General features: G+C 44.3%; 1 protein-coding gene across 1 annotated transcript in view; it reads right to left on the bottom strand.

Annotated features, from left to right (window-relative positions):
• The window catches only part of lmbrd1 (LMBR1 domain containing 1), an 85,188-nt gene that overhangs the window by 26,566 nt on the left and 31,122 nt on the right, over positions 1–27,500 (bottom strand). Inside the window, exons 7-9 of the mRNA XM_083658438.1 lie at positions 14,639–14,712; positions 4,558–4,683; positions 2,894–3,046 (exon numbers count right to left, since the gene is read on the bottom strand). Coding sequence (XP_083514564.1) covers positions 2,894–3,046; positions 4,558–4,683; positions 14,639–14,712 — 353 coding nt within the window. The remainder of the gene's footprint in view (positions 1–2,893; positions 3,047–4,557; positions 4,684–14,638; positions 14,713–27,500) is intronic.

Here is a 27,500-nt window from a genome sequence, read left to right as displayed (position 1 = left end):
TCTGGTCCCCCAACGTTAAAGTTCAAACTTGGCCTATGCATTTAGTGCGCTCGTGCACAACAGTGCGTTTGCCCAATGTGAGATAGTGCAATCAAAGAGCCCTTTGTGGCTGCTTGGGTTTCTCCCCCGGGAACCGTGAGATCCTGCCTGAGAAACATGAGACTCCCTGGGAGACTCCACAGAAAATGAGGTGAAGAGACGACACTTGGGAATCCTGTAGATATGCAAGTAAGTAGAGTAGAACTAAAGTAGAACTCAAAGTAAATCTAGAGCAGAGCCGTCTAGATTATAAGTTGAGGACAAGAAAATGGTTTGGAAGGAACAATGAAAGCAATATTCCACTTAGTATTTAAGATGTGGGCTACTTGGCACTTGACCATTAAAATTATACATACAATCATATTATATAAACTATTCACCAAAATCAGATTTGTAGAGCAGCAGAAGACGTGTTAAGCTGTGTTCACACCGAGATATTTATTTTTCTCCCTGTCGCTCGATTCAACCCTTTGGAATCGCTCTGTCGCTGTTTAAATGTCATGATGTTTGTCCACTACGAGCCACTGTAGTTGTTTACAAGCTAAGCCTATCAGCGTGCTCCTAACGCGAGCTTGTGTATCTATACCGGTAGTACAGACTTCACTTCATGTCAGCTGCCTGTCAATGCGGTTTGTTGCCACACTAATAAACCAGCGGTTTGTTCCAACCTTCCAAGCCAGTGTGATCCTTGACTCACACGGCAGCCAATCAGCGTTGAGCAGCAAGCGACTGTTGGCAGGGAAATTTCGCTCGAGTTGGCTTGTTTCATCTCGGGCGACGAGCGAATTTTCGCCCTATCGCTCTGTCTCTGTCGCTGGGACGCCCAGCGATTTTTCTCCCGGGCGAATATACGCTCAATCGCTCGTTTGCATTGACTTTGTATGTAAACTCGATGCCAGCGAAAAACTTTAATAGGTCGGTGTGAACGCACCTTAACTGTTTACAAATCCCACTCCTAACACAGCGAGTTTGGAGCAAATTGGTGGTTCATTTTTGTTTTCAAACCGGAGACTCTGGATGGAGAACAGTTCTGCTGGTCTGTGCATCGCCTGATGACCATCGATTTAGATCAATTCCTACTGTATACCAGGGTGGGAATTACACGTTACCCTCTGGCCGTGATGCCCTGAGATCCCTGAGGCCACCTTGGCAGTGCCCTGCTAGCAGCCTGCTACTGTCACTTGCTTTAAAAGCGTCAGTGGTCTCAGTTTAATGTAGCCTGCCCTATGCAAAGGATGTGTTATTGGCTCATTTTAACACACACATTTCAGAAGAATCGCTCTTCACGATGGCAATGGAGCAATGACCTTTGTGTCATTTCTTACACATGAGATTACTTTTAGCCTTTTAGTCATAAAGATTATTGAAAGATATTCCATATTCCAGACTGAAATGTTATAACAGAAGTGGAGTATTGGTCAGAATGACATGAACATTTGGACACTTATTCAGCGGGTATCTTGCATGTTGCGTTCAGGTGCACTGTAATTTTTTTTTTTTTTTCCCAATTCCAGCACCCAGGGGTGAGCCGCCAGTTGCCCGCCCCTGGCCTATAAGATCTTAACTTTTGCTTTGGTCATAATGGGTGCAATCAAAGGCGGTGATTGGTCCTACGTAATGGGAGCAGTTGATAGAAAGCGAAGCTTTCAGGAAAGTGGAGAAGATAACAAACCCTTCAATATCGCTGAATTACATAATTACTAATCAGGAAAAGATAAAATCGTGTTACACTTACAAAAACTACTATTACTCCTACTTTATTTCTGCTTAGAAATTTTTTAAATACCATATTTGACTCAATCAAACAAATCAACAGCAATACTAAAGCAACAAGTTATTAGTTCACTGAAAGTTTATGAAAATTAAAGTTCAAGTTTTTCGCTGGCATCGAGTTTACATACAAAGTCAATGCAAACGAGTGATTGAGTGTATATTCGCCCGGGAGAAAAATCGCTGGGCATCCGAGCGACAGAGACAGAGCGATAGGGCGAAAATTCGCTCGTCGCCCGAGATGAAATATCCCAACTCGAGCGAAATTTCACTGGCATCAGTCGCTCGCTGTTCAACGCTGATTGGCTGCCGTGTGAGAGCGAGTCAAGGATCACACAGAATTGTACTGTTTTATCCTACTTTCAAAGAAGTCAGATACAAATAAATGCCTTCAGATTCATCTCTCGAGACACACTTTCCACTTGCATCGGAAATCTGTCGGCTCCGTCAAAAGGGGTGCAACAGCGCGCGCACGTATGCTGCGCTTCACCCGCTCAAAATTAAGTGAACATGACCGGTGTGTAGTCAACACTTACCATTTTCAGCATAGCCTATAGCAAGTTGCTACTTGCTACTAGCAACGAGCTAGAGTTGTTATTGTTGTTTCATAGCGACGGACGGATTTGAGAGCGACACGCAGGGGGCGGAAAATAAATGCATTAATGGGCGGAGCCGGTCGGTTGGAGCCAATGGCAGAGCTTGCAGGGAGCGGAAAGGGCTTGTCTTCCGCTGCCGACCGCGCCTCTTGAGTTCCTGTTGCACCACATTGAAACAGGGCTGCTGCCCCCAGAGGTTATAGAGAAAAAATTGTTTTCATTTTGTTTAACCGATGGGTTCCCAGATTGCCTTCAGATAGACCTTTTTATGTATTTGGTGTAATCGGAAGTACGTCAAACAGCAATATCAGGCTATCTTAGCACAATTGTTGCGTGTCTATGGGATCAAATAACATAATCATGATCCCATAGTCATCCAGGAATCGAGCGAGGGGGGGGGGGGGGGGCGCCTTTTTCCAAGTTTTGACTGGGGGGAGGCCCACAGTCTCAGACTTTGAAAACCCCTAGCATACATGATGCAGGCTCACCTTCAAAGGCCTGAGGACACGGCCCACTTGAGTGCAGCAGTTCCTCTCTGCGACCTCCAGGTGTCTGCTCCTGCGCTGGAGCACCTGCAGCTTGCCCTCCAGCTCCTGCAGACTGTGGCGGTCTCTGGATGACAGAGGCCGTCCGTCTATACACTGACAAAAAAAACACAGAAATGGTTGTAATTTCTGCGGTAGAGACGCCGAATAAGCCCTGGTTTCCTGTTTCGACCGGCACATGTTCTTTGTTTTGCTTTCTTTGTTTCACTATTTTTTTGATGTGTGCAAAATAAAAAGAAATTAAAAAAAGTTTTTATATGTTGACTATACACTGACAAAAAAACACAACAGAAATGTTTTTATATGTTGACTCTTGTCAGGTTAAGAATATTAAAAGTAAACCCTGCACGGGCGTCGTACCACAAAGAGCGCAGCGCGTACCACAAAGGCTTAGTCCTTCGCACGGCCGACCCGGGTTTGAATCCGACCCATGGTCCTTTGCCACATGTCATCCCCTCTCTCTCTCTCTCTCCCCACCTTTCCTGTCTGCCTACTGTCGTATCTAATAACAGCAAAATGCCACCCCCCCCCCCAAAAAGTAAACCCTGCAGAGAAACATCCTTAACTGACCTGTCCAGTGAGTTACAGAAATCCCCATAAGCAAAAATGAATAAACAGCTGCTTAAACTGTAATTAACATGCTCTGTGGGTGTAGTTTTATTTGAATGGGTGGATATCATTAATATTAGAAGACTGTCCTCTACAGCTTCAGGCTTAAATTATCTGCCAGCAAATAATACCCCATACTACTACATACATATGGAATGATGATAATAGACTCTAATTATTACTCATAATCAGGCTATGAGAATGTGAATTAAGTGTTCAGCTTCAAACTAAATTCTACAAAAAATGTCCTCTGTTCAACCCTTAAGATAATGTTTTTTTTTAAAGCTGGTATGAACCGCTTTGGCATAAAGTATACGTACTAAAACAACCTTGCCCATATGATTTTAATCTTCTTCTTCTTTTACTCTGGTAATGTGCCGTTTTCAATGTGCAGTCTTAAATACATGGACACATGGTTTTCGTTCTGTCTATCTATGCAGAGGACAGAGGAGGAATGAGGAATGCTGTTATGTCCCTGCTCCACTTTAAGTTGCCACTGGCAACTAAAGGATAGCTTTAATTGTAGCCTAGCCTATCTATTTCGCTACGCAGTGCCATCTGCGTTTGAGAGCTTGCTGGACTGGGCAGTGCTCACATCCTTACTTTGCAATGAAAGACAGTGGGGCGGGGTAGAGGCATGAGGAGGAGGAGGAGGAGCTGGTCAGCTGGGGGGCTGTGTGTGTATCTTTCAATGAATGCACGATTAAACACTCCATGCTGAGAATTATACTTTTGCTCTAGAGGGTCATATCATTTTTTATATAATAATAATTAAATTTTTACACCATCTTATGTTTTGTCTGTTTACTTTTGTCCTTGTCTTTTTATTTTCAACTTGAAAACAATAAAAAGAAAGTTTGAAAAAAACAAAAAATAATAATGACATTTTTGTTTCATGTTCTAACTTGTGTTTCTTTTACTTTTTCTAAGCCTTGTAAATGTGCTTATGTGTATCACACTGCCTTTGCGGTGTTTCGTGTTTCACTGGTGAGACCAACCTTGGCTTTCAGCTTCTCGATCTGATGCTCGACATCCTCGGTGTCCTCTGTGTTCTCCAGGCGCTCGTAGACGACGCTCCGTGTGCCTTTGATCAGATTCAGCGGCAGCACAGACATGCCGTACGCCTGCAAAGACACTCGCCACCGTTACAATCAGACAACAGTCAGAGTGTGTGTGTGTGTGTGCATCCACCCACACACACTGTGCTGTACCTACACCATGGACAGTACAATATACCTACACACACCCCTGCTGGATGACAAAGACACTGCAATGTGTAACAACTGACAGCAATTACATGAGGGTAAACAAACAGAACAAATCATATAGTTGTCCATTTTTGGACGTGTAAAAAAAAAAGTTAAAACATACACGCAAAAACATACTGACATTAGTATTTGTGCTCGAGTTTATTGGGGAATTTGCAGCAACCATTTTGTGTGGATGTGACATTGGCTTATACCACCTTGATGCAATTTACAGCTTAACAGTGCCCCCATGTGACAGCACTACTCTACTCTCCAACCAAGATCTGATGACATTTATTTCAGGAGAATAGTTGGAGAAAATAAACAACAGAAACAAACCAGTGTGAGTTGGGGGAGGGAGCATCAAGGTGCCATACGAAGAAGAAGAAAAAAACATAGATCAAACGTTCACTTATATGAACAAACATCAAACGTGATTTCCTTGCTACTAGAGAGAGAGAGAGAGAGAGAGAGAGAGGGAGAGGGAGATCTAGACAGAGAAAGAGTGAGGGAAAGAGACAGCGAGTGAGAGATGTGAGCAACAGAGAGAGAGAGAGCGAGACAGAGAGAGAGAGAGAGACAGAGAGAGAGAGAGACACACAGAGAGAGAGAGACAGAGAGAGAGACAAAGAGAGAGAGAGACAACGAGAGACAGAGACAGAGAGAGAAGTAGGTGCACTGCACACGATTCGGAAGGCACCTCCCTGCATGCGTGGGCTTGGGGAGTCTCCTGCCAGGCACAATATGGGATGTTTGAACTTTAATTAAAAATGAGGGACACCTCTAATACGGGGAAAGAGAGCGATCAATAGCAGATGAGAATAAAAGCAGTATGCCGGTGCTGTCTGCTCTCCCCGGGCTCTGTCGTGCCTGTGCTCACTTGGAGCCCAGCCATTTTCACGGCTCATCAGAAAACAGGGGTCCCTTTAGTGCCGTGATACCTCCAGCCCTGTCAGGAGATGCTGCCCTCCTTCTTCTGCTTCTTCACGTGGGGAAACGCTCGAGAGCCGGAGCTCAGATTCTTTCCCCCTAAAACAACTTTTACTAGTTTCTGAGTGTTAGGTAGCACTAAAAGAGTCACATGGGATACTAAGTCAGGCTAGACTATTATTAGTCTCTGCTGTGGATCTCTGCTACGGGCGATGTCGCCTGCTGCAATGAATCACGGAGCTCTTAAGGCCGAAGCATGTCCCGAATATCAAACATATCCCCTCCCCTCCACTGCCATACTACACATGAGAGAACTACAAACCTCCCCTCCACTACACATGAGAGAACTACAAACCCCCCCTCCACTGCCATACTACACACGAGAGAACTACAAACCTCCCCTCCACTACACATGAGAGAACTACAAACCTCCCCTCCACTACACATGAGAGAACTACAAACCTCCCCTCCACTACACATGAGAGAACTACAAACCTCCCCTCCACTGCCATACTACACATGAGAGAACTACAAACCTCCCCTCCACTGCCATACTACACATGAGAGAACTACAAACCACCCCTCCACTGCCATACTACACACGAGAGAACTACAAACCTCCCCTCCACTGCCATACTACACATGAGAGAACTACAAACCTCCCCTCCACTGCCATACTACACATGAGAGAACTACAAACCTCCTCCTCTCCACTGCCATACTACACATGAGAGAACTACAAACCTCCCCTCCACTGTCATACTACACATGAGAGAACTACAAACCACCCCTCCACTGCCATACTACACATGAGAGAACTACAAACCTCCTCCTCTCCACTGTCATACTACACATGAGAGAACTACAAACCTCCTCCTCTCCACTGTCATACTACACATGAGAGAACTACAAACCTCCTCTCCACTGTCATACTACACATGAGAGAACTACAAACCTCCTCTCCACTGCCATACTACACATGAGAGAACTACAAACCTCCCCTCCACTGTCATACTACACATGAGAGAACTACAAACCTCCCCTCCACTGTCATACTACACACGAGATAACTACAAACCTCCCCTCCACTCCCATACTACACATGAGAGAACTACAAACCTGTATGCCTAAACTGGAAGTGGGTGTGACTTTGGCTCTCTATTCATGGCTTTCAAGGGGCGTTACGTGCTGCCGGGAACGCCCACCTGGCGCCTGGCGGTCAAAAAAAAACCCCGCCGAGTCGACTAGTTTCTCACGCTGTGTTTGTTCAGCCAAAATGCCGGATACCCGTTGTGCTATCGGTTGCACTAACCGACGAGGAGACACGCCTGGCTTGTGCTTTTACAGAATGCCGTCGGAGAAAGAAAACTCAGACAGGAGGAGGTTGTGGATTTGTGCGATTAGACGTGGTTCAGTCGCTGGGGAGGGCAAATGGCTTAAATGGCACACGTTTTTGCGGCCAACATTTCATCAAAGGTATGCTCAAGTAACGTTAACGGGGGTATTTTAATCATTATTGTAACGTTACTTGAGCTTACCTTTGATGAAATGCTGGCCGCAAAGACGTGTGTACAAACGGCTGAACAAACACAGCGTGAGAAACTAGTCGAGGCGGGCAGCGGAATGAACAAGTTTTTTTTTTGACCGTCAGGTGGGCGTTCCCGGCAGCACGTTACGCCCCTTGAAAGCTATGAATAACCAGGAATAGCTTAGAAGAGGGGGGGTTGGGGTGGGGGGATCTTTCAAAGACAGTCATGTGACTGTGGAGTGGGAAGGGAGATTGAGATGGTCACAGGTCCCTGACACAAGCCTCCTCTTTGTTGCTCCGTCTACTTCTGCTAGCAGAGCCAACAGGGAGGAAAGAGACGAGGTTGTCCCCTACATCTTTGATAAAGAGGGCTACTACAGTATAGCCTTGCTAATCCAAACTGCTCAAGAATAGAGGCGCTTTAGTGCTTTAGTGCTTCTCAACCTGGGGGCCGGGACCCCCCGGGGGTCGCGAGAATATTTTGGGGGGGTCACGGGATGATTGCCAAAAGAATAAAAAAGAAAATAATTCAAGTAAGTCCAGGGCTCCCAACTTCCCAGGTCAATCTCAAGAACTGTGATTAGATCTGGGGCGCAGTGGTAAGCGCTGTCGCCTCACAGCTCGAAGGTCCTGGGTTCGATTCCCACCTGGGACGCTGTGAGCGCTGAAGGAATGCGTGCCCGTCCGCATGTCCTCGAGTGCCCGCCGCCCGGGTGGGGTCGTCAAAAGGGCCTTTCTGTGTGGAGTTTGCATGTTCTCCCTGTGCCCCCTGGGGGTTTCCTTCATATAGGAACCCCCTTCACCAAAACATGCAATATCCTGGTTGCTGATGTGGTGCCTCCTCTGGTCGTTAAGGGCGCCTGTTCGGAGGGAGGGGAACTCGTTGGAATAGCGTGATCCTCCCACATGCCATGTCCTACCGGTGAAGCTTCCCCTGTCAGGTGAAAAGAAGCGGCTGGCTAACTGCTCATGTCTCGGAGGAAGCACGAAGCCAGTTTTCGGCTCTCCCCAGATCGGCAGAGGGTGGAGCAGCAACCAGGATAAATAAATTAGCACTAATGGGGGATAAAAATGGGGTAAAAAAAAATAAGGGAAAAAAAAAAAAAAAAGAACTGTGATTAGATCGACAGACATTAATCTCTTCAACTTTTCCTTCAGCATCAGCATCTTCAGGCTGGCCAGAGAAAGGTAGGTGGATGGAGACAGAGCCATGAGAGCCATAAGTCAACGCACGAGCCCAGCTTTTAAATCAAGCCAACAGACTTCACGTGGGCCTTCAGGTCCACCAGAGGCCTCTTCTCATCACTGTTACAGGAGGTATTAATCCAGCATGGAGTGGAAGGTGATATGACAGAAATATGCAAACATTATGTATGTTCCATTCATTCATTGGAATGTCATCTCAAAGACAATGGCAAAGCTACATGGTGCTAGTCTTAGTATCAGCAAGGCATCCTAAAAGCACCAGATAAATGCAATTTGGAATGCATTGAGAGAGCTTCTCGTTGGGGCTGGGTATTGGTTCAAATTTCAAGAATCGATTCGATTCCGATTCACATGGTTCCGAATCGATTAATCCCGATTCGATTCGATTCGATTCCGATTCGATTAATTTCAATATCGATTTGGTTAGTGATACTAAAACATGTTTTTGAGCTGTAACCTGAATTACATGACTGTCCAGTAATGTAACACAGGGGTTCCCAACCTTTTTTGCGCCAAGGGCCGGTAGTTAAAAAAATTGCGGACCGGTTATCAATTTGAATGGTTTTAGTTACACATATATTTACTCACCAGGTGGTGACAACGGGTAAATAACAGCCTTTTCATCTGTCAATAAAGACACTTTCACAATTATGCACAGTGATTTGATTTCAGCCTATATAATTTCTAAAAGTAGATATCAATGATCAAACATTTCCATTTATGTAGCCTACAGTATTTATGTTTTTGTTTCAACTACAAACATAAATAAACGTCAACTTGAAACTATGTTTCAACTACCACACACAGCCTATAATATTATAGCCTATGTTTATAAACATTTTTTTTTTTTTTTTAAATCGATCTCTGGACATATGAATCGATATCAAAGGATTAAAATAAAAATCGATTTAAAATCGGAGAATCGATTTTTTTAACCCAGCCCTACTTCTCGTGCAGTAGGACCGGGATGCTTGTGTTGAAGTCTGAGCTAAAGTCCACAAACAGGACCCTGGCATAACCGAACTGGATGGACATGTGGTCCAGCAAACACAATCAGTTGCTGGTTAGTTCTGTGAGGTACAGCAGTGCCATTGCACTACTTGTGATGCTGCTATCAATCTAAGCAGCTGCAGGTTATTTTACCCTCTAGCAAAGCTAAGAAAACGAACAGCGTGAACTTTGTGACTGCATGGTAGCCTTATCCAGTGTAGCTTTATGTTCTGATACCTTAGCTTAGCAGTAATAGAAAGAGAACAGAGAATACGATAAGGATAGCGTGTGTGAGCGGACAGTAAAGTAGAGATGAGGAGGAGGCACAACGTTGAAAGGGAATTATGTTGAAGGCAACATGAAAAGCCAACAGTACAATAAGTTACTACTCTGGAAAGACCACCTACTTTAGGAATATGAATTGGAAAAATATACTGAAGCAATGTGCTGTCTGAGCCTGAGGTACAGCTGACATAGGACAGGACTGTAACTGCACTGTTAACTGAAGCAATGTGCTGTCCAGTGTTGGGGGTAACTCATTACAAAAGTAATATATTACATGTAATATATTACTTTTAGCAGTAACTCAGTAATATAACTTATTACTTATAGGATTTCAGTAATATAATACCAGTTACTTTGTCAAGTAACTCAAGTTACAAATTGAGTGATTTTTTTTATTATTAACTCATTGAGTGCCAATGACGACAATCGTCGTCAATTCAAATAGTAACGTAGAGTGCCAATGACGACGATTGTCGTCAATTGCGTTTTTTGACGGTGGGACGTGGATCAAAGCCTGATGCATCTCCTGTGAAAGTATGGGGGATGTCGAATGTGTAGAAGCTATTTTACGGACCCATTAGGTGGCGACAGTGCTCTCCAGATTAGAGAAAGGTGAGGAAAAACAGCAGAAGAAGCCCCGTGATGAAACGGAAACCGATGCTGGAGCCAGAGCCGTATAGATTGCTCTGGCTGGAGCTAACGTTAGCTGCGAACAGCAGTCAATCCGCTCCCACAACTGAGCCCCTCTGTCTCTGCTGCATAGTTTCTCCACACGATTAGCCGCCAGAAAAGCAGCACCCGACGCCGAAGGGCCAAACCATTCTCAGCAGTCCGGTTTGGCTTTTCGGTGTCGCGCTGGGAGCCGGCGCACAAAAACGGAGCGCTCCGAAAATAGACGCTGGGTTAGCCTGTGTGTTAGTGTGGGGATGAGTTTCTCCAAGCTCCGCCGGCATGCAAGCTGTGTGTTGGTGGGGATGAGTTTATCCCAGCTCCATGCAGAGATTCGTCGCCTGACACACGCAGCAGAGCGAGCAGAGCCACCAGAGACACTCCCACGGAGGAGGAGTTTGGAGTTGAGGGGGGTGGGGGTGCTGTTTTATTGAAGGAAATTACTGTTCAGATGTTTCAGGTCAGAAAATATTAGCTTCAGTGTTAGTGTTCAGTAGTGTTAGTGATGGATTTCCTGACTTTTGACCAGTAGTAAGGTTTTGTATTTAATCAATTCAAAGCATTGGTTTATTCACCTGGATAGACATAATGGACAGACAGACAGAGACAGAGACAGACAGACATCCAGATAGAAAAATAGATGGACAGACAGAAATACAGACAGAAATAGAGACAGATAGACAGAAGACAGACACACAAAGAGACAGACAGACAGACAGACAGACAGACAGACAGACAGATAGATGGATAGATATTTGATAGAAAGAAAGATAGACAGAAATATAGATAGATATTTGATAGATAGATAGATAGATAGATAGAAAGATAGATAGACAGAAAGATAGATAGATAGATAGATAGATAGATAGATAGATAGATAGATAGATATTTGATAGATAGATAGATCGATAGATAGATACATAGTTAGATAGTTAGATTAAAGTGCCACCCGCGCGGACTGAAGTATTTTATTTTGGCCCTTGGTCTTGGAACGACCTTCAGACCCGTCTTAAACGTGCCTCTCTGGTCTCTTTTATAGAGTTTGAAGCAACAGATTAGCTGAGGCCCTTGTCACTTGCTGCTCCTGCATTGATGTGTAGCACTTCTCATCATAAACCCTCTTGTCTCTCTTTATAATGAAGCTTGTTTGATTGTACTGTTTTATTTGCACTTGTACTTTAGACAGTTTGTGTCTTAATGTCATTATTGTCTCCATTTTGAGTAGACGGTCACGGTGGTCTATTGACAGAAGTTTTGTATTTGTACTGTGGTTTGTACTTGTGTATATTGTATTTTTGTCCGACGTGTAATGTGCTTTTGCCTTCTTGGCCAGATCACCCTTGAAAAAGAGACCTCTGTCTCAATGTTGTTGTTTTTTTCTGGTTAAATAAAGGTTTGATTGATGATTGATTGAGATAGATAGATAGTTAGATATATATGTGATAGATGGACAGAAAGATAGATAGATACTGTAGATGGATAGATAAGAAGCCTGCACCAGAGGAGACTTGATATTCACTAGACTAGAGGATGCCTCCATCCTGGCTCTGCTGTGGTTGAATCACTTTGCTCCTCGCCCTACAGAAAGATATGAAGGTAAGAAGTTGCTTGTGTTTGTATGAATGTTAAGTGCCCCGGGCTGCAGTGCTCTAGGCCCCGTTTACATCACAGACTTGTTTGAATTAAGGCTGAGTGGCTACCTCTCTCTCCTCTGTGCAAGAGAGCAGTGATAAATTAGCCCCGGAGTCATGGAGACAACATTCCTGCCGCACACGGAGCAACGTCACTTCACTTCCATTAGCTTAATCATGCATAATAGTAAGTAACACATAGCAAAGAGTGATAAATCACCCCGGCGCTCTGCTCATACGGGCAGAGGGTGCCACTAAGAAGGCGTTTGCTGCTTCTAGATAGGCTGGAGAGAGAGGAGAGAGCAAATCGACTAGATGAAAGTATAACAGAGAGAGTCTGGCTGCGAGAGAGAGAGAGAGAGAGCGAGAGAGATGGGGGGGGGTGAGCTCCTGTTGTTTTCCACAGGGCTTATTTATGTGTTTTGACTTATGAAAAGAAGAAAGATCAGAAACAAAGACACACTTGGGGGTCTTCTCCATTCCCACAGGGCATTTCAGCATGTCCAAACCGGGTCCAAACGAGCAACAGGGGCTCAACGCACATCTGAGCAGCACATTTCCAGGCAGCCTCAAAACCCGGGCCGGGTAATTATCCGCTCTTTAGAAGAACTGTGACAAGCAAAGTGAGAGAGGAACACTGGATCAAATCCCAGCTGAGATGGATTATACGTCCTAAAGGGAGATTGGTTCTACAAACTTACTACTACGCTGCGCTGTGTATTATTCATTGCGGGCTCCACATTCAACTGTTGTGTCATTTGTCAAATAGGCCTCTTTGAGCGGGACAGAAAGGGGATAGATTGGGGGGTTGATACAGTTTTTCTTATTTCCCCCACAGTAGGCACTATTCTGTGTTCCTCTGACGCCCCTGACACCAGTGACACCACCCCCAGGGAACGTGCGCAGTCTAGTTACCATGATAATGGACAACGTTAACAAGTGTTACGAGCACAGTCCACTTTTCTGATCTGGGGGGAAAATGAGAAACCGCCGAATGCTGAGGGAATCAAAATAACGGCATATATTAATGGACATTGAGGTAGATGTACTGTATATTATATATCTCGCTGGCCAGCCTCCTCTCCCTTCTGTCCGAGGAGTCTGGCGCCGCAGGTCTCCATAGTGGGATTGCGATGGGCGGCGCTTAACGGCAGCGCCCTTGGAAAATAGTTTCAAACAATCCAACTTGCCGTTTTCAGCATGTAGCAACGAGCTAGCGTGTAGGTTTCTGCCGTTAGCTTGCTAGCTAGTTAGCGTTGTTGTTTTCCCTGAGGCGGCAGGGGACTATTTACAGCGACACACAGGGAGGAGGGAGCGGAAGCCGCTCTGATTGACATGGTCGGAGCCAATGACGGAGCTTCTTAAGCGGGGAGCGGAAATCCGGCAGCGTCTGAAACCGACGCCTCCAATGGGAGAGTAGAGTAGAGCAGGGAAGGGTTTATTCCAGTTATGGAGACCTGCGGCGCCAGACTCCTCGGACAGAAGGGAGTGGAGGCTGGCCAGCGAGACTAGGGCGGTCCAGACTCATATAAGCACAAATAGCTCGAAGCCCACAGTGCAGTGGATGTGGCCATTCAGCCTTTAGGCAACAACATGGCTAATCGTTTTCAATGTGGAAAATGGTCCTACCCCCCCTACCTACCTACCTACCTATATCCAATGGAAAAATCCCATTCATCATTTATGCAAAGAGACACAAAATGACAGAAAGCAGAGGCCTTACTTAAATATGATCAATGGGAATGATCTTGCTTTTTTGTTCTTTCTGCAAGGATGTTACCTAAGTTGTACATATTAAATGGACGCCTCTTCTGAACAAAGAGGAGTTGACAGCCACTGGGCGGGCAACTTTTGGAAATCCTCCCATTGGCTGCTGAGCCAGCTCATGTCCCCACTCACCACCCGCTCATGTCCCCACTCACCACCTGCTCATGTCCCCACTCACCACCTGCTCATGTCCCCACTCACCACCCGCTCATGTCCCCACTCACCACCTGCTCATGTCCCCACTCACCACCTGCTCATGTCCCCACTCACCACCCGCTCATGTCCCCACTCACCACCCGCTCATGTCCCCACTCACCACCCGCTCATGTCCCCACTCACCACCCGCTCATGTCCCCACTCACCACCCGCTCATGTCCCCACTCACCACCCGCTCACGTCCCCACTCACCACCCGCTCACGTCCCCACACACCACCCACTCATGTCCCCACACACCACCCGCTCATGTCCCCACTCACCACCCGCTCACGTCCCCACTCACCACCCGCTCATGTCCCCACACACCACCCACTCATGTCCCCACTCACCACCCGCTCACGTCCCCACTCACCACCCGCTCATGTCTCCACTCACCACCCGCTCATGTCCCCACTCACCACCCGCTCATGTCCCCACTCACCACCCGCTCATGTCCCCCACTCACCACCCGCTCATGTCCCCCACTCACCACCCGCTCATGTCCCCACACACCACCCACTCATGTCTCCACTCACCACCCGCTCATGTCCCCACTCACCACCCGCTCATGTCCCCCACTCACCACCCGCTCATGTCCCCCACTCACCACCCGCTCATGTCCCCACTCACCGTGTATGTGATCACTGCCAGCATGCCAATCAAGGTGAGCGAGCTGATGGAGAAAGAGAGAGCAGGCAGGCCATCTGCAGGTGGAGAGAGCAGAGCCGTTAGAGAGTCAACCTTCAGCCCTTACAAAGAACATTGGTGGACTCTGGTGAGACAGTGTGCCAAATGTTAAGAGCCTACTTTCCTGTAACACAAATAATCTATGTGCGCGTTGGCAACACTTCAGTGAGCTGTTGTTCCAGCACTTTGTTAGATTAAATGAGGTGGATTAGTGGATTTTTTTTTTTTTTTTACATTTAATTTAAATGTTTTAGAAATGAACTCAAAATGAAAAGCTGAAGTGTGCTTCATTCAAATTGACTCAAGTTGCATCACAATTTCTTTGAATGTCCTTGAGATGCCTGGAGTCTGAGTCCTCCTGTGGACAACATGAGTTACAACTAGCTGTGTTGGTGCATAGTACCGCATGCATAGTCACAGTGCCACCTACTTGCAACACACAAAAATGTTTTTTTATCTCAGCTTACCAACAGAGATAAAAGTAGTGAGTAACTTAAGCAGATTTAAGACAAATGTGAAAAAATGGCTCAATGGGGGACATTAGTTATAGGCTGGGGTCTGTTTTAAGGTAGTTGTATTGTTTAATGTATGTTATGTGTTGCTAGTGAATTGTGTTGAACTTATGTTGTCTGAGTACATCTGTGCCTCCCTTCTCCCCTTTCCCCTTTACCAACAAGGACCATAATGGAAATAAGCGTAAGTTTTTTTATGTAATCCTTGACTTGTTTTTTTTATTACACCTTACTTTTGTAAAGTTTTTTATGAAAATGTGTCAAATAAATCAAATCAAATCAAATCAAACTGTTTCTCCGATCCACGTCAAACTTGGGGGGTGAGCTGCTGGGGACCCAACACAGTGCAGTGCCGAATTTCAGGCATGAGTTTGGCCATACCCCCCAAAAAAATGTGCGCCCATGGCACATCCTCTCCAGAGTGTCACATGTATCATGGCGGTGATACATGTGAAGATGGTGAAACCGATTTGTTGTTGAACTTTCTTTCACTTGTTTTACATCAATTCCAAAACACCTCCAAGTAAGTGAAATGTATCCATGTCAATTTCAATTTCAATTTATTTATTTGTTCGATAGGGGACAGGTGTACATTAATGAATATTTAAAAAAAAATGTAAATGCACGACAATTGCAGTCACAAGACTGATTTCCATTGTTAGTCCCCCTGCCAGATGATACAGGCTTGGAGTCCTGATAGGGGTAAAAAATACATACAACAATACAACAAATACATATTTAAAATGTAAACACAATGCAAAGTGCAAGTATACATAAATATACAATCAGGTACTAAAAGCCTGAGTTTGAGATCTACATGTATCTACATGTATCCCTTTAAGACCGCGAATCGTGTGACGCGGTTCGCGGTCTTAAAGGGATACACACACAAATGAGGGATATACACGCAAATGCTGCATCAGGTATCAATGGGTTAAGTAGGTTATGCAGAATCGCAGGTCACCATCAAGTCCTTTTGCTAGCCTAGCCTCCCTCCAGCATGACTCACCTCCTTGTGGTGACTGGGTGATTAGCCATACAGCAAGTGGAGATATGTAATAATGCTACTGTGTGCTGACATCCGTTACCCATGAGATGCAATCTGCATGCTTATGGTTTACAAGTATGTACTTGTGCGTCATACTCCATAAAGATACAGTATATGACTTCACAAAGTCACCCAGCCCTGTAGCTGTATGGGTACTTTGCAAGAAAGGGGAGACTTGTAAGGATAGAGGGAAGAATAAATAAATACAGCCAGATAGGCAAATGATTGGAAACAGGCTCCACAGTGTAAAATACCTTAGATTGGGGCAATGACAATGTTCCGTGTCCTTGAGTTTCCTGCAGCAAAAACCCACACTCAAATCCCATTGAAAATCTGTGTAATAATAACTTGGAAGATAGCTGTTCACAGATGTCCCCCTTCAAACCTGACTGAGCTTGAGCAAATCTGTAAGGAAGATGGGTGGAAAATCCCCAAATCCAGGTGTACCAAGCTGATAAAGCCGTATCCAAGAGGACTTGTTTGAGTAAATTCGATATTCCTGTATTACATTTTTCAGGTTTTGTCTGGGTTTTTTTTGTCTAGATGGTTGACAAAAAAACACGGTTTCATTCATTTTGAATTGAAACTGCAAAAAGAGCCAAATTTCAAGGCGATTAAACACTTTGGGTCTTTCTCAATACGCGTTCCTGTGCATTCTTGTGTCCTTCATTGCATGTTTGATGTAATATCTAATGGCCGAAGTATAATACCAAAACAAAAGAACAGTGGGACGGATAAGGATCCTGGACATGGACTTTCTAGCTGAAGATGTTTGGGATTGGGGTGGTGATGTGGAATAGGAAGCCCCATGATGTATTGCAACAATGCATCACATCAAAACAACATGAGATGGATTTGATACTCGCCCTTTATGGAGGCATAATTGCAGCAATCTCTTTAGGAACAGTGAATGAATGAATAAATGCATATTTTTATTTTCGTGTCATGGTATAGTACGGTACAGTATGGTATAGTATGGTACAGTATAGTATAGTACAGTACGACATAGTACAGTATAGTATAGTACGGTACAGTATGGTATAGTACAGTACGACATAGTACAGTACAGTATAGTATAGTATGGTATATTATAGTATGGTAGTAGATACTGCTCAGACCGATGTGAAACCCTGTATGACACCGGTGGGGAGACGGGGAACAGATGGTTTATCGCACGTCTCTCCAACCGGCCACCCAGCAGCCCCCCATCCCCCGAGCACTTCACCACATGCTAACATGGGTTTCTGTATATACAGTCGTGTGTATATATAATGCAACATGTTAGCATTGCTGTGGAGATACATTAGAAGGATATACAGTAGTGTGTGTATATATAATGCAACATGTTAGCATTGCTTTGGAGATACAGCACATCAAAAGGATATAGAACGCACAAGCTGGAAGGTTAACACACTGTGTCGCGTGCAGTGCCGCACGCTTCAGCAGTGAAGAGTTAGTAGAACATAAAGAAAAGCGGCGCTCACGAGTCCATGATTCTGATTTGATTTGGGCAAGAAACGAACGCGTTTCAGCCTAAAGACGCTCGACACTGATCAGTTGGCTAGAGCCGTTTTGTGCCTAGAAAATCTCTCCATTAGCCAGTTCATTACTGGGGCTTACGTGTTAAATCTGCTGGAGAGCTGAAGTTACATTTGACTGGATGAGAATCGCCTGCTAATGGTGGTAAAAAAGCAGGAAGTATTTAAACAGCTGGATCCTTCAGTGGAGGTTCACTTGATGTGTGTCACCTTTGATTGAGGCGGAAAGGAGACCCCCCCCCCCCCCCCCCCATCAGGCAAGGGCAACAGTAGGTGTGACAGCAGCTGTCAGCGCTGGAGCCCCAAAGACAGGGATTGATGAAGAGACTGATCGCCTCTCTCCCCTGTCACGATCCCACCTGTCACATGGTTCCAAGTCAAAGCTACACCGTTGTCTCTCCTGGTTTATCCCTAACCCCCTCGGCTAGCGAGCTAGCGGCGCTCAGCCCACCTGTCGGGCACGAGCAGAGGTGGCTAACTGCTTTGCCTTTTCTCCTCTCTCCGCCCCGGGAGTGACATTTGATCAGGAATATGAAGTCCTTAAAGTCGAGCTGAACCCAATAATGACTTTTCTTTTCTTTTAGTTCAAATACCTGGGCATGCAGTGCATATGTATGCAAAACAAATCACAACAATCTAATTTCTTTAGTTTTTCACACTTTTTCACATCAAAGGTTCGTTTTTCAAGATTTCATTGATAACAGTAATTTACAGTTTGCTGACGTCGCCCAGTACTATCAAATTTCTACCCCATTTCAACCAATCACATCACGACATGCAGCTGTCAATCAAATCTTCATTTCAGGATAATTTTCTCTTCCAAATGAAGTCGAAAATGGCGCCTAGTGCCTGTCATCTGGCAGAATTCCTATCCCATAAACTAACTACTAACTTGGCCAATTGTTAGAAACATGAACAAAAAAACAAAAACTATAATCTCTAAGAATGCAAAGAAATGTAACTGGCTCGTTAAAACGCGCATTCCAGGGATATCGTATTTACAGAAATAGCGTAAAAGGCGCGCGCTTGAGAGCGTGGTTGTCAGGGGTCTGCCCTCGAAGATTCCAGGCGGGCGGGCAGCACCCATTCATCGGATTGTCCTCTCCCTCTGCACGAAGCAGCTGGCTGCCTGGTACTCCGCGGATCCCACTCGCGTAGCACGACAACACGCTGAATCCCACTCGATTTGGAGGCGGCACACGCCAGGATTGGCCAAAGCCCAATCCAGTCCCCAGAATTGTCAAATAAAATCATCGACATGATACTATGACCCGCCTCTCAACCTGTCATCTTAGACAAACTATGTTTTCAGTCTGAAACTCGGACTCATTACGCACGCGACGAACAGGTTCAGTTCGACTTTAACTCTGAATGTATAATTGGAGTTGTTTATAACATTTATATCACTCACTTCGAAAAAAAAAAGGCATTTCACACGCAGCAGGACAGAGCGAGGGGGGAGATGGAGATAAATTATATACCTGGTCTCCATTGTTTTGTCTGCAAAAAAAGGGGAAACACTTTGTAGTCTGACAGCTGGGGGGAACATTAACATTTGAATGGGTGTTTCTTATTCCCGAGTGTTTCACTGTGGTTTCGCAGCCTTTGTTTAGCGGTGAGCTTGGTAAAGGAGACAATAGCTCCATGTTCTGCATGGGAAGCATTCTCTTCATGAACTCTTTCACAAAGAGAGGAGAGATGTTTGCTGCCTCTCTGCTCGGCTTCTTGAGCAGATTTGCCGGGGATTAAACAGAGGGGATATTGTCTATTATGTGGTGGTGCTCCACATCTGTACAGCCTCCCTTCCACACAGCAGCACTGGAATGAGGTGGCTCTTATCTCAGCGCACATAGAGGCCCCTTCAGGCTTGTGTGCACACTGGAGAGACGTGTACGGAGAGGTTTCAGGAGCTCCTGTAGCCGGAGCACACTGCTTGCTTCTGTGGCAGGATATAGGATCATGCCACTAGGGCTGTGAATCTTCACTGGCCTCACGATTCGATTTGATTACGATTCAGAGGGCTACGATTCGATTCGATTACGATTATCGATGCATCTTAAATCGATGGATCACTTTTTTTCCCCAATACATGATTTATTTTTTCTCACTTTCTTTTTTCTCACTGTGTGGCTACTTTTAAAATAAAAGTGCATTTGGAATTGCATTGTATTATGATCCATAATTAAAATAAACAACTGCATGTACTTCCATTATATTTTATTTGATTATTTAATTATTATTTATTTTTTTATTTTTTAAATCGATTTTTGACATTTGTGAATCGATGCAGAATCGTGCACGTCCGCATCGCGATGCATCTTATAATCGATTATTTTTGACACCCCTACTAAGGCAACACGTAAAGCTCACACTAAAGCTTCTGTGGCAGGATATAGGATCATGCCACTAAGGAAACACGTAAAGCTCACACTAAAGCTTCTGTGGCAGGATATAGGATCATGCCACTAAGGCAACACGTAAAGCTCACACTAAAACTTCTGTGGCAGGATATAGCATCATGCCACTAAGGCAACACGTAAAGCTCACACTAAAGCTTCTGTGGCAGGATATAGCATCATGCCACTAAGGCAACACGTAAAGCTCACACTAAAGCTTCTGTGGCAGGATATAGCATCATGCCACTAAGGCAACACGTAAAGCTCACACTAAAGCTTCTGTGGCAGGATATACAGTAGAATCATGCCACTAAGGCAACACGTAAAGCTCACACTAAAACTTCTGTGGCAGGATATAGCATCATGCCACTAAGGCAACACGTAAAGCTCACACTAAAGCTTCTGTGGCAGGATATAGCATCATGCCACTAAGGCAACACGTAAAGCTCACACTAAAGCTTCTGTGGCAGGATATAGATCATGACACTAAGGCAACACGTAAAGCTCACACTAAAGCTTCTGTGGCAGGATATAGCATCATGCCACTAAGGAAACACGTTAAGCTCACACTAAAGCTTCTGTGGCAGGATATCATGCCACTAAGGCAACACATAAAGCTCACACTAAAGCTTCTGTGACAGGATATAGATTCATGCCACTAATGCAACACGTAAAGCTCACACTAAGGGCTCTATTCTCCCACAGGCCATCGGCGCTATTACGGGCCTTAACCGCAAAAAAACGTGCCTTGCGCCTGTTTCGGCAAGATAGCAATAGGCTTTAGGCTGCCAAATGCGCTTTAGGCCGAATGGGCGTGGCGCAGTCCCAAAGTGGGCGTGTCGGCGCTAAATACCAGCCTAGTCATATCTTGGGAGCTGGCCTACATTTAGCGCTTTGCGCTTTTCAAAAGCAGGCCTATTCTTTGCCTTCACTGCTTCTTCTCTGTCACCCTTCTCTCTCTCTCTCTCTGAGTTCCCAGCATGCATTGTGTTTCTTCATTTCGCTACTAAATAGCCACCAAATGAGCCAAAATAGATATAAAAGGTAGTTCTAAATTAATGTGTAATGGTAACACAGCCTGCCATTGTCAACATTTCAATATTGGACCAAATAAAACCTCGAAATGAAAACACCACCCTATGTGAAACATATATGTCCTCCTGGGCATATATATACCCCTTGTCGAGTTAACGTGATTTAGAGAAGTAACAGCGGAACGCGCTTCGGAACGCGCTTCTAATGGCATCTGCTATACTGTGATGTCCGTCCAATAACTTGGCCCTATTTCACATTTAGTTTTACAATAAAAACACATTTATGCAATGACTTGACATAATGTAGGGTATATTTATGTGCATCATCCTTCCTGCAGCAGGTGAGAGAAAATGATATCTTTCTGGACAAACTTTCACCAATCTAATAGGCTATATTTTTCTAGCTGATGCATAGAACATTATTTTCACTTTGATCTTGCTATAGTGTAGCGTATTTACATGCTTGCAGTATTGAAACTGCAGTTAGATTGGTTTGAGAAGCATAATAATATGGAATAATAGCCTATAATGCAGACAGACAGGCTGGATGAAGGGAGGGGGGGGGGGGGCAGAGCGTTTGGCTTTCGTCTGGTTTTGCGGGATCACTGGAATTGGAGCTAAAAAGGCAAGCGTGCGATTCGTTTATTGCACTTATCCAATGAGCATGACGGTGCATAATTTTACGCCTAAAAGGCGTGGTTGTAATGCTTTGGGCTGCATCTAGCGCCAGCACGACGATATCAAGTGCGCCTTTCCACGCCCACTGCTTTGATCTGCGCCTGCCGCTCGGCCTAGAAACTGCGCCGATGCAACGATAGGGGCCGTAAGCTTCTGTGGCAGGATATACAGTAGAATCATGCCACTAAGGCAACACGTAAAGCTCAAACTAAAGCTTCTGTGGCAGGATATAGATCATGCCACTAAGGCAACACGTAAAGCTCACACTAAAGCTTCTGTGGCAGGATATAGCATCATGCCACTAAGGCAACACGTAAAGCTCACACTAAAGCTTCTGTGGCAGGATATAGATTCATGCCACTAAGGCAACACGTAAAGCTCACACTAAAGCTTCTGTGGCAGGATATAGGATCATGCCACTAAGGCAACACGTAAAGCTCACACTAAAGCTTCTGTGGCAGGATATAGCATCATGCCACTAAGGCAACACGTAAAGCTCACACTAAAGCTTCTGTGACAGGATATAGGATCATGCCACTAATGCAACACGTAAAGCTCACACTAAAGCTTCTGTGGCAGGATATACAGTAGAATCATGCCACTAAGGCAACACGTAAAGCTCACACTAAAGCTTCTGTGACAGGATATAGGATCATGCCACTAAGGCAACACGTAAAGCTCACACTAAAGCTTCTGTGACAGGATATAGGATCATGCCACTAATGCAACACGTAAAGCTCACACTAAAGCTTCTGTGGCAGGATATACAGTAGAATCATGCCACTAAGGCAACACGTAAAGCTCACACTAAAGCTTCTGTGGCAGGATATACAGTAGAATCATGCCACTAAGGCAACACGTAAAGCTCACACTAAAGCTTCTGTGGCAGGATATAGCATCATGCCACTAAGGCAACACGTAAAGCTCACACTAAAGCTTCTGTGACAGGATATAGATCATGCCACTAAGGCAACACGTAAAGCTCACACTAAAGCTTCTGTGGCAGGATATAGCATCATGCCACTAAGGCAACACGTAAAGCTCACACTAAAGCTTCTGTGGCAGGATATAGATTCATGCCACTAAGGCAACACGTAAAGCTCACACTAAAGCTTCTGTGGCAGGATATGGGATCATGCCACTAAGGCAACACGTAAAGCTCACACTAAAGCTTCTGTGGCAGGATATAGAATCATGCCACTAAGGCAACACGTAAAGCTCACACTAAAGCTTCTGTGACAGGATATAGGATCATGCCACTAATGCAACACGTAAAGCTCACACTAAAGCTTCTGTGGCAGGATATACAGTAGAATCATGCCACTAAGGCAACACGTAAAGCTCACACTAAAGCTTCTGTGACAGGATATAGGATCATGCCACTAAGGCAACACGTAAAGCTCACACTAAAGATGAAGCAAACGCAAGAAAGAAGTGGCTGTAAGCCTAAGGAGGAAGGGGATACACAGGAGTTGGGAAAGGTACAGGTGGTACTACTCTTTGTGGGTGAACAATCAACTGTTCCACTTGAATACTTTATCAACCTTTATCATCCAATCCTGCCAGGACACATGACAGTATGTGACCGGTCTGGAGGCACAAAAGTCTCATTTTGCTCACAGCGTTGTGAGATTTTTAAAACCAGATATAGAAGTGGTCTGGGTTGCACTGAGATCAGTTGTATTGGACATTGGGGTTGGATTACATGCAGACTAGAATCCCACTGCAAAGAGGTGAGAGATACTAAGTTTGGACATAAAGCAATATGAAAAACAGTCTTATCTTTAGAGTCAGATCTCAAAAATCACATCAAAATGGCAAGTGTAACCATTACAGTACCTATACAACACACACACAAAAATAGAAAGATGACCTCTCTCGCTCACTATCTCCCCCACACATCTACGTTTTACAACTCTGCAACTCTACAATGGTGTCGTTGAACGCTTGCCAAGCAGTTGCACAGGAAAAAAGGCTCCAGCCATTGATGCAATGGCTGACAACTTCCTTCCTTCAGATTCTGAATACATAAAATGACTATGAAATATGACTAGTCCATCTTTGCTCACTACATCTGCCCTTTCTTTCTTTCTTTCTTTCTTTCTTTCTTTCTTTCTTTCTTTCTTTCTTTCTTTCTTTTACCCCAGGTGTGCATAAAATACCGGTTAAGAACTTATTTTTTTTAATACCAAAATGTGAAATAATTATCGGTTTATCGTATCGGTTATCGGCCAGGAGAAGCATATATTTATCGGTTATCATATCGGCTGTAAAAAGCCGTATGGTGCATCCCTACGTACAGCAATATATAATTAGCTAATATATAATTAGCTAATTTCTTTACAGTGATTTCTTATTTGCAGCTCATCAGGTGGAATAAGTGGGATCCCATCTCAGCAAATAAATAAATAAGAATCTAAGTGCAAAATAAACTGTGGCTCCATAACGCACAATCCACAGGCAAAGCACTTATGTCATACAATCTTTAGAAACAATAGATGATGAGTAGGTGAATGAATGAATGAATGATTTTATTGAGGATAATAAAAGACGGCATCCAAGGGATGAAAACATGAGAAAGTGCAAGCACTTATTTACCTGGTCTCATGGAAACAAGACGTACAGCAACACATAACGTCATATATTCAGCACAGATCACTCACCCAAACAATTATCCATAGCAGTATAAAAATAATAATAACAATACATAATAATACATAACAACACAATCTTAATATCAGCCCGGACAACAAGCACGGAATTGTGTGAGGCTAGTGGTTTACAGTGATTTTACAACAGCTAAGACAGCTTTATGGCACATTGCGTTGTTGCAGCGTGCTGTAAAGCCCTCTTAGCTGTTGTGAAATCACTGTAAACCATTGGCCTCTTGGGGCTTATTGCTTAATTTGAAACCTAGTTTATTTCCTGTCACTGCAACAGGAAGTAAGCTAGGGTCCATTTAGAATGTTTATGTTGTCATGTTAAAACCGTCTATAGGCTACACTACACTAAGTTACTCAGCAACCATTTTTTCAGTTGGTTTTTGAAACCATTCAAGGACTGGGCAGATTTTATAGGTAGGATGAAAAGGGCATTTAATGTTTAGGCTTTGACAGTGAAACCTTTTAATAATAATAATAAAAAAAAAAACGTGCAAAAGAGTGGTACTTTTCCTCTTTCAAGCTACAGTCTGGCATTAATCTACTGTCTGCTCAATTTCAAAAGGTGACGTGAAAGTGGCTGAACCCACTAAAGGTCTTACTCAAAGTGTTTAAAGGGACATTTAAATGCTAATTAAATAGTCTCGTCGGTGATAGGACGACACGATGCCTGACAGTTTTAACAGTGCAAATAAGGCCTGAGGAATGGCTCCTTTAACGGGTGTAGAAGGTTGAGGGGCAGCCATTACTCATTATACCCCGACACCGTTCCGTGTTGCGGAAAGAAGACCTCACATTTATTATTATTGGAAGGAGGAGAAAAATCCGAGATAATGTCTGATGTATCTTCAGAAACCCTGAGAGACCAGGGGGAGGATATGAGCGGTGTGACCGTTTCAACACCTCTTCAAGGACAGTGGCTCTCACACAGCAAGTCACAGAAGAACTCAAGGCTATCATTGGATTAGTGTGGATTCCAGACGCCTTCCTCTCCTGTGGGCCAAGACGCTCGGGGATGAGACGGGGACCTCGTCTCAACTGCTCCAGTGCAGCTGAATAATTAGGCTTTACTTTCCCACCCCAGCTGCAGATGGATAGTTGGATATTCTCACACAGTAGCTTGGTGCTGTATTCCCTCTGTATGCAGTTTTATGTCAGGGGAAGCACACTGAGAATGCAAACAATCCTCAGAGGAAGTGCTTTTATTATCATACTATCATAAACTAGATGCAAAGAATACCCCGAATGCCCAGAATCACTGCGAGCAACAGGCAATAAGTCATTATTCTTCCGTGTGACCTTGAACGGGAACATGAACAGCGAGTGATCTTGAACGCATTCGGGCATCATTGGAGCGTTGTGGAAAAATGGAACGGTCAGCCCGTTTAAGATGCAGTGGCCTAAATGAACAGTCACAGCAGAGAGGTCAGGAGGCTTCACTTAGCCAGAGTGTCTTCCCTTTGCTCAATTAACTTCCCATCTGGAGAGGGACCAGGTGGGAATTAGACAAGGGATGATCTTCACATCTCCTCTCCTCAGCACAGCCTAGCCGTCTCCCCCCCTGTGCCAAGGGAGGGAGGCCGGGACGGGGAGGAGCGGGTAGGGGTCCACCACAGTGAAGAGAGGCAGATGAAGGTTGGGACCAGTGTTGGGGGTAACTCATTACAAAAGTAACACATTACATGTAATATATTACTTTTAGCAGTAACTCAGTAATATAACTTATTACTGATAGGATTTCAGTAATATTATACCAGTTACTTTGTCAAGTAACTCAAGTTACAAATTGAGTTAAAAAAATGTTTAAATCAAAGCACATATTTAAAAAAGATACAATCATTTCCTAATCAAACTGGGTGTTTTTATCCAAATAACCACTATAGATGACAATAACAATGGAAAAGGATCACATTTAGAATTTTGGATTGTTTACACTGATTTCAAGGCGGTTGAAATTATTTTTCAGGATGGTCCAGGGCAGCGATGTCATTCTGCTGCTGTTGTTATTTTGGTGAAAGTAATGCAAAAGTAGTGTAATAAGTAACGAGTTACTCTACACAGACAGTGATATTGTAAAGTAACTTATTACTTTCAAATGAAAGTAACTAGTAATATGTAGTATATTACATTTTGAAAGTAACTTGCCCAACACTGGTTGGGACTGGGAGGAGCGTGTAGGGACTGGAGGGACATATATATAATGGACCAACGGAGCTCATTGACTTTGACACAGCAAAATGAAGCTCACTTCCGGATATTGTTTGATTTTGTTTGATTGGTTGAATGAATTAATGCTACACGGAAGTACGAGGAGAGTGGGCGGCTGCCCCTAGCGACTGCCGGGGGAGTTTCTGAATTTGCCCTGTCTCCCTTATCGCCGTAATGCATTATGGGTAGTCAGCTACTTTGGCTAATGGTAGTGGCTAACGCTACTTACTTTACATTGCAGTAAAATGCCACTGAATGACCAAATTGATTTAACTTTTAACCATTTCGAGTAACACTGTTTCCCTACGGACCCCCAGCGTTGGTTAGTTGTTTATAACGTGACTATATTTATAACGTTATAGCGTACTCCGGTTTCTGGGCTGAATCCGATGGTCTGAATACAGAGAAGGCTTAAGGGTTTATTTAACGGTATAGATAACGTTAAATGGTCCGCCATGTTATGAACGTTAAATGTATGGTATCTATATAGTTACGTGTGTCTACTAACATTATTAAAATATCATAAAGTAACGCTATTTTCTGATAATTTGCTTAACCATTACTTGCTACCTGATGCCTTGCGGCACATTGCTGCCTCTACCGGTCGGAAGTATTACTGTTCTTACTATCCGATGTTTGTCGTCAATTTTCCTCAAAATGGGGCTATAATTTGGAAAACGGAGCGCGTTAGAGCATGAAAAAGACTTGAAATTGTTTTTTCAGACCATAAA

Source organism: Poromitra crassiceps (assembly GCF_964638095.1).
Source record: "Poromitra crassiceps genome assembly, chromosome: 22".
NCBI classification, from domain to species: domain Eukaryota; kingdom Metazoa; phylum Chordata; class Actinopteri; order Beryciformes; family Melamphaidae; genus Poromitra; species Poromitra crassiceps.
This window is presented reverse-complemented; position numbering and strand designations above follow the sequence as displayed.